Source organism: Triticum aestivum, chromosome 5D, assembly GCF_018294505.1.
Source record: "Triticum aestivum cultivar Chinese Spring chromosome 5D, IWGSC CS RefSeq v2.1, whole genome shotgun sequence".
NCBI lineage: Eukaryota > Viridiplantae > Streptophyta > Magnoliopsida > Poales > Poaceae > Triticum > Triticum aestivum.
Genome location: NC_057808.1, coordinates 532,157,974 through 532,166,371, shown reverse-complemented (window position 1 = coordinate 532,166,371; position 8,398 = coordinate 532,157,974). Strand labels below are relative to the sequence as shown.

Here is an 8,398-nt window from a genome sequence, read left to right as displayed (position 1 = left end):
AAAAATTCAACTTCATATTCTAAAGGATTTAAGCAGCCAGCAACGGACACTTTTGTTGCTCTCGTCCCGCAAAGCACACCTCGCTGAATATCCTAATAAAGTTCAAACAATCCTACCAAACAGTACATCTATTTTATAGTAGTAGATTTTCTAAACAAAAGGTGCTTACTTGCACATGATGCCTCCACCTTTCGTTCAGTCTGTTGCTCGACGGAGACGTTAGGGGAAGATTAATTAGAAATGCATCCGTGGCGTTGATGCATGTCCTGCTCCTGCAGATCGTACGTGCTCACTCCAGTGATCCATGGCCAATCCTGAAAAGGGGGTATATAAAATTATTGTGAGGGGGGTAGAACAAGAGAGAGACAGAGGTTTGGTATTTGCAGGTGCCAACGTCTTTATTCCCCTGCCACTCCACCACGAAGGCACCATACACATGCCATGATGGAGATTGTCCAAGCCGAATCACCACAAGACCAACCAAGTTTAAGAATTGATTGAAAACTCGGATTATTCCCTCAAAAAAAAGAAAACTCGGATTTATTATTATATGATGAAGATTGAGCTGAAACTGTGTATGGTGATGTGTCGGCGCGTCTGACGATTCTTTGCGGCGAAAGTGCATCCATCCGTCCTAGAGAGATGCAGCTGAGCAGATTGAATAAAGTGGGGAGAGAGAGAGAGAGAGAGAGAGAGAGAGGGGGAAGAGAGAAAACAAGAGGGGGGAGGGAGGTTCCCTAGATCCTTTGCTTGTGGCGTGCGTGTACCTTTCTTTGTGGTTAAGCTAATCAAAGGCTCATGTGGGGGAGGGGAGGGGATAATTTCGATGGGGTCCAAGTCGCCGTGTGGGTCCCCCGCTGACTCATAGGTAGGAGTACTGATTAGGGCATGTACAATGATGGCATATGGATACGGATGCCTCATGATAAAAAGTAATTTGAAGCATATGTGTTGATTTTTTCTTCCCAATGCAAGCTACTACTAGTGGACCTCATCAAAAAATAGAAAGTAACTTCACTACACATGCATCCCTCCTCTCCATTTCAACTTTTAAACTTTATGCACTGGACCACACTTTTTGTCTCTAAGCACCCGCCTCCTGGAGAGGATCCTGCTTCTCCATCCGAACCTACTTTTTCTGTTATCCGATTCTACATGGCATGTGAGGCATCATCTTGAGGCTATGCATTGGCCATGCATGCCCTTAACCGTCCTCGCTTTTGGCCACAAAGACTAACATATCTTTTTTGACAGCTATCATGATCGAATGACCAATTGCTTCAATGCTTGGAGTAGTATTTTGACAGGAATTTACGTGAGGGCAGAGTGCGTGGTCGGTCACGGTTAGTTTACCTCACTCGGGCTTCTTGCACTGCCCTTGAGGTTAGTTTAGGGAGTGAGTCAGAACAAAGGTGTGTGCCTCATGAGTAGAGCAGGTATGATTGTGTCTGAAAAGCGCGAGGCCGCCGCGCCGTCCGCAACAAACAGAAGAGACCGCCGGCCCATGCACAAACGGACACGAAATGGCTCCACAAACATGTGCGGGGTCGCGCGTCTGGGCACGGACGCGCAGCATCGTGGAGCAATCAATTTGCATGACCCCAGCGTGCCGGGACGGGGCGGCCCGTGCACCCCGCGTCGACCAGCCAGCAATTAAATTTCACACGGATTTTACTGCTTCGCAGCACACGCAATTAATTTATGTTTTGGAACGTGCATGCGACGCGTGCGAAGAAGTTGCTCGCGAGGGCGGGCGGGCGCGGAATGGTGCCTGCGATGCCTGCTGTGTTTCCACCCTCGTCGAGTGAACCGCGCGCAGTAGTAGTAAGTGTCACGTCAAAAAAAAAGTGTCACGTACGGCTTCACCAACCGGCAGGGCAACACCGGGCGGCATGGGTACCTCGCGCGCGTGAAGTAAAGGCGGCGGTGAGTCGACCTGAGCGGTCGTCGCCGGCGTCGGTGGCTCCGCGTCTCCGTGCATGTGCGGGACAGATGAAAAGATGCCTTTCTCCTACCCCTTTCACCGAGCGTCCGACGTGTGCCCAGGGCGCTGTCGAGTCGGCGCCGAGTCACCCGAGCTTTTGCCTTGCCGGTGCGAGGCAAGCCCGGTTTCATTCGCACTACGGAGGCGCTGGACCATTTCACGGAGGTTTCACGGGGAGGATCGCAATGAATTCCACGTTCCAGCCTTCCAGACAGAGGGAGTAAATTCCCATTCCGATCTCGTCCACCACGGCACATGCCACCACTGTACGAACACCAGCGAGAAAAATAACCGAGGGATTTTTAAAAAGCTCCTGCAGCGCCGTGGACTGGCGTTGGCGTTGGGGCTGGGGCTGGGTGGGCGACCGTTGCTTCGTGCCTGCCTGAAGCCTGCAGCGCGTGCGCGGTGCGCGGTGCGCCTCCCCACTCCACTCCACCCCCGTCGGTCTACAAATCACCACCCCACCCCCATCTCGAGGACGCCACTCCCCTCCCATCCCTCTCACCTCACCTGAGTAGAGTCGCTTTCCACTCCACTTCGCTTGCCCTGCACACCTGCTCTGCCCTACCACCTCCCAAGTCCCGAGGGACCAAGCAAGGAGGCGACCCACACCCACGCACGAGCCGTGACTGACAGACGCCCAGCCAGCCATGGCCGCGCCGCCGCCGAAGCAGGAGGAGCTGCAGCCGCACGCCGTCCGGGACCAGCTGCCGGCCGTCTCCTACTGCCTCACCAGCCCGCCGCCATGGCGTGAGTACCCCCGCATTGCCCGCTCGCCGCCCGTTGCTTTATTTCGAAATTTATTCACTCGCCGCGGATCTCCCGCAACCAACTTTGTGGAACTGAAACCCTGCCGTTGCTGCAGCGGAGGCCATCCTGCTGGGCTTCCAGCACTACCTCGTCATGCTGGGCACCACCGTCATCATCCCCACCGCGCTCGTCCCGCAGATGGGCGGCGGCAACGAGGAGAAGGCGCGGGTGGTGCAGACGCTGCTCTTCGTCGCCGGGATCAACACGCTGCTGCAGAGCTTCCTCGGCACGCGCCTCCCCGCCGTCATCGGGGGCTCCTACACCTTCGTCGCCCCCACCATCTCCATCGTCCTCGCCGCGCGCTACAGCGGCGTCGCCGACCCGCACGAGAAGTTCCTCCGCACCATGCGGGGCACGCAGGGCGCGCTCATCGTCGCATCCACGCTCCAGATCATCATGGGATTCAGCGGCCTCTGGCGCGTTGTCGTCAGGTTCGTCTCCCCTTCTGTCTCCTCTCGCCAGTCCCCACGGAGGAGGGGTTCAGGTTCCAAGCGTTTGATTTCATCAGTGTACTAGTAGTACCAATTTGTGTTGACCCCTGTGCTTTTTTGTGATGCCGCAGGCTGCTGAGCCCGCTGTCGGCGGCGCCGCTCGTCGCGCTCGTCGGATTCGGGCTCTACGAGCTTGGATTCCCAAGTGTAAGCCTTCTGCTTGTGCATACACAAATCTGCACTTCTGAATTCTGTCTGTCTGTCTGGCTATGTAGGTTGCCAAATGCATCGAGATCGGTCTTCCAGAGATCATACTGCTGGTGGCTCTTTCCCAGGTATTACATTGCATCATCAGGACGGCCATGCTGCTCTGTGACTTTCACTAACAATGTCTGAAGGCTTATGATTGTTACGCAATTTTATCTGCAGTACATACCTCATCTGGTGCCTTTGCTGGGGACTGCATTCGAGCGGTTCGCCGTCATAATGTCGGTGGCCATCGTGTGGCTGTACGCGTTCTTCCTCACCGTTGGCGGGGCGTACAAGAATGCTGCTCCGAAAACCCAATTCCACTGCCGCACTGATCGATCTGGCCTTGTTGGGGGTGCTCCCTGGTAATATTTCAAGACCATTGTTACTGAATAGCTGTGTTCATATTATGAATGGTGTCTGCAATTTACACTGGAAGAATTCAGCAATTGAGCAGATCACTGCTTTACAATCTGCAGGATAACTGTACCATACCCATTCCAGTGGGGAGCACCGACTTTTGATGCTGGTGAATGCTTTGCCATGATGGCAGCTGCTTTTGTTGCTCTTGTGGAGGTATTGTGGACAACTAACTGATGATGCTTAGATAGATATACTACGCAGCATTTCCGCATCGGAAGGCGCCGAGTATTGACTGAATAACACTCCCTGTTTTGCAATGCAGTCTACTGGTGCTTTCATTGCGGTTTCACGGTACGCCAGTGCAACACCATGCCCTCCTTCTGTGATGAGTCGTGGCATCGGTTGGCAGGTAACAGACAACTTAACCCCTCCATTGCTCCGCAGTTAGTCCATCTATCTGAATACTGGAAGGACATGTAAGCATCTTCTTACCTTCATTTGTTTGTCTGCTTATGTAGGGGGTTGGCATTTTGCTGGCCGGCTTATTTGGAACGGCTAATGGGTGCTCTGTATCTGTGTAAGTGGATAGCAGAATATTGGTCCTTGCAGTGCTTATATACTTTATTCATAACAGTGTGATCTGAATACTGAAGATTGTTTTTACACTGTTGTGGAACAGGGAAAATGCTGGGCTGCTAGGTTTGACACGTGTTGGTAGCCGGCGTGTAGTGCAGATTTCTGCTGGGTTTATGCTATTCTTCTCTATTCTCGGTAAGCTTCATGCTTTGATGCAATTCATATATTCGTGTTCAACATACTCGTGTTAACTGAATATCTATTTTGTTTCAAAGATGTATGGTCTGAGGCTCTTAGCAAGTATATTATCTGTATTCTTCCAGGAAAAGTTATTCTTTGTTGCAATATTGCATAAACAATGCAAGAGGAATACATTAATAGATAAAGCAGTTCATTTTATAAATAACCAGCACAGGAGCAGTTAAGCCAAAAGCCTTGAAATCTGGTTTTATAATGACAAAAGAAATGACTGAAAGCAAAACTAGGTCCCGGTATCCTATATACATATATTGCTAGGAAAGTGTTGTCACATGATTCCGTTTTGTTTTGCACTAGTTTTAAGCTCCTGCACCTCACACAAAATAACCATGAACTGTATCTGATGGCACTGCTTTTGTGCTGCATTTGCAGGGAAATTTGGAGCTGTTTTCGCATCAATTCCGGGCCCAATAATCGCAGCTATATACTGTCTTCTCTTTGCATATGTTGGTATGTATTCTGAAGCTACTAGTAAAGAATAGATCCTGCTTTGTTCATGATGGTTGGATTAAATAAATTCGATATGTTGTTTCTGTGCAAACAGGTATGGCAGGGGTTGGGTTCCTTCAGTTTTGCAACCTCAACAGCTTCCGAACAAAATTCATCCTGGGATTCTCCTTGTTCATGGGCATATCAGTTCCACAGTATTTCAATGAGTACACCTCCGTCGCAGGCTTTGGCCCGGTACACACGCACGCAAGATGGGTAAGCTCCAGCACAAATCAAGTGCCAATATCTTCAGTCATAGTAGCTACCAGTTGACACGCTTGTGTCAAAGACCATTCGATTTAGTAGTTTGCTCTGTGAAATGCGATGCTCAGAACAACAATAGTGCATAAATATCTACTGCAGTAATCAGGTGCTAGCATATAATTGGCTCAATTATAACAGCATACCACAGTCCACGTAGCACTTGTAGAGATCGTAATCTGACTGATATTCCAAACATCTTGGTGGTGATACTCTTTCTACAGGTTCTTTACACTCACTTATAGTACCTATTTGTTTTTGTGTTGCTTAACTCCTCTTCCTGGATATATCCTCCTTTCACATGCTGAATATGTCCCAAGTGACACCTGATGTTTCTCATTTGCTCACTGCCAGTTCAATGACATGATCAACGTGGTCTTCTCGTCGAAAGCGTTCGTCGGAGGCGCCACCGCCCTTCTCCTGGACAGCACCCTGCACAGGCACGACAGCACCGCCAGGAAGGACCGGGGCCACCATTTCTGGGACAGGTTCAGGTCTTTCAAGACAGACCCGCGAAGCGAGGAGTTCTACTCCCTGCCCTTCAACCTCAACAAGTTCTTCCCCTCCTTCTGATCCATGCTTCTGAAGAGAGAACGGAAACGACACACGATTGATTAGTCCTCGCCTCTAGGGAAGTAGCTTCTTGCGATGTGAATGCTGTTGTCCTCCCTGATGATTTTTTGTGCCTCCGAGTTCTGAATCCTGCAGATCTCGGTGTAAACTGTTATGAGAAAATAGAGAGGTGTCTTGATAGTTTCTGAATGTATATTGGGTCATCAATAAAACGAAAAATGCGTAGCTCGTTCCTGATCAATCTTTCAGCTGTGCATCTTGTTGAACCGCTGATGATGCTATCTGGAGTATCTACGTATTTAACACTGCACTATACCGAACGTTTAAACTTTGTCTCAACATTCTAAGCTGGTACCTTGGATGCAAAACATGGACGCTTGAGAGGGAGAGGATAGTATAACCCTGTCACCAAGTATCCTGTTTAGAGTATGCTAGTTGAAACATGGGCAAAGAGATGTAGGCAGCGACCAAATGGTCAGCGTTTGCCATCAGCGACCAGCTTGTGTCCTTCCCGATCAAACTTTCAGTTGTGTGATACACTGAGCTGTACAACATTTAAACTCGTTGTAAGCTAATCCTGGGTGCAAAATGCTTGAAGCAAGCCGATTAATACCACTCCTGCATACTATGAGTAATATAGGAAACCATGTAAGAGTAATAATGCAAAAACTCCTCTGTATGTGCTTCTACTGTTATACCATCTACCAACAACAAAAACAACCAAGTCTTTCTGGTAGTTTCCGCATATATGCGTGCAATTGATTAATATAATGTGTGCGGCTAAAAAAAAGCTTTTAGTCCAAAACAAGTTGGGATAGGTTAGAGCTGAAACCCATCAGTGGCATGTTTTGAACAGGAATTAAAACATATTTTACATGCGAACTAGGTAAAATTTCTTAGGTAATCCTAGGTCCGATGGCAGAAGGCCAGTGGCGGCGCTAGGAATCCAATCATGTGTAATCAATTAAACCTTGTGCAGTCAGATGGATACATTTTACAAGATTTTTTGCATGATTTTGCTTGTTGTATTTTATTTTTGCAAAAAGCTATGTAGTCAATTGACAACCCAGCTCAAGTGTGGCTTTGCCATTGGCTGAAGCTGGAAGCCTTAGTGATGATGTTGCCAAGAGGGCTCTTTTCCAGACTAACATTTAAATCACGTTGGAATGCAAAGTTATGGCAGTCATGCTGGATGAAACATGGGCACCACAGGACAGTAGCATGATCATATGCAACTCAAATCAATCATAACAATTCAACAATGAATCCATAGGACAAAAATAATTTACTCGGACATAAAGAAGATGCAATAAATCATCATATAATAATTAATAGCATTCAACGCCATGTTCAAGTAGGGGATTATAGCGAATTGCGGGAGAGTGGACCGCTTAATAGAGAGGAGGGAAGGTGATGGAGATGTCGGTGAAGACGGAGAAGTTATTGGAGATGATCGCCGTGATGGTGGTTCCCCCTGCGGCACTTCGACGCCGCCGGGAGAGAGGGGGAGAGAAGCCTCCCTCCTTCTTCCTGCACCTCCCCCTAGATGGGGAGAGGTTTCCACTTTTGGTCCTTGGCCTCCACGGCGCCCGGATGGGCTAGAGCCCCTCCGAGATTGGATCTCTCCTCCCCTGTTTCTCTCTATTTTGGAATTACTTCTGAAGAGATCCATAATTTTGATTATGCTGAAATTTTAACACATTTTTTTAATAAATTAGCTTTCTTGCGACGAAAGAAGAGCCCCACCGACCTTCAAAACCCCCAAGCGGGTGGGGCTTAGGTCACGCCGGGAGGCCGTGTGGAACCCCCGGGCACCGCCTTACGACAGTCCCTTCATCCAAAAATCTGATATTTTCCATAAAAATCTCACAAAAAATTTCAGCCCGTTTCGGCTCGGTAAATTTTTGGCATATATTTTCAAAACAATAGAAAATAGGAACTGACCCTCAGCATTGGATTAATATATTAGTCCAGTATTATGCCAAAAACATAAATAAATGATGTAAATATAGCACTAATACTTTAAAAATTATAGATACATTGGTGATGTATCAAACTGTCGACACGAAGCACAACGAGAGAAGCCGCTCATGACGGTGTGCTGGCGGCCACGGGAGCATCAGGACGGTGCGAAACACTGTGTGGCTGGCTTTGGGATGGTGTAAACTAACCCAATAAGGGCTTGCGGTGTAGTGAGAGTATTTGGAATGGAGACAGGCAACAAATTGAATTATAAACATGCTTCATGAACAACAATACTAACCGGCGGGAAAACCGAAAGGTCAGAATTAAAGATCAACACATATGGGAGAGAGGGGGAGAGAAGCCTCCCTCCTTCTTCCTGCACCTCCCCTAGATGGGGAGAGGTTTCCCCTTCTGGTCATTGGCCTCCATGGCGCCCGGA

General features: G+C 48.6%; 1 protein-coding gene across 1 annotated transcript; it reads left to right on the top strand.

The window, feature by feature from the left end:
• The first annotated feature begins 2,452 nt into the window (after nucleotides 1–2,452).
• Nucleotides 2,453–6,235, top strand: LOC123123538 (nucleobase-ascorbate transporter 6). Its single transcript, XM_044544060.1, has 12 exons — nucleotides 2,453–2,734; nucleotides 2,850–3,225; nucleotides 3,357–3,432; nucleotides 3,501–3,560; nucleotides 3,655–3,839; nucleotides 3,954–4,050; nucleotides 4,160–4,246; nucleotides 4,356–4,414; nucleotides 4,517–4,608; nucleotides 5,044–5,121; nucleotides 5,216–5,376; nucleotides 5,776–6,235. Exons 1-12 carry the CDS (start codon nucleotides 2,635–2,637, stop codon nucleotides 5,992–5,994), a joined length of 1,590 nt encoding a protein of 529 aa, XP_044399995.1. The 5' UTR covers nucleotides 2,453–2,634; the 3' UTR covers nucleotides 5,995–6,235.
• The last annotated feature ends 2,163 nt before the right edge of the window (nucleotides 6,236–8,398 follow it).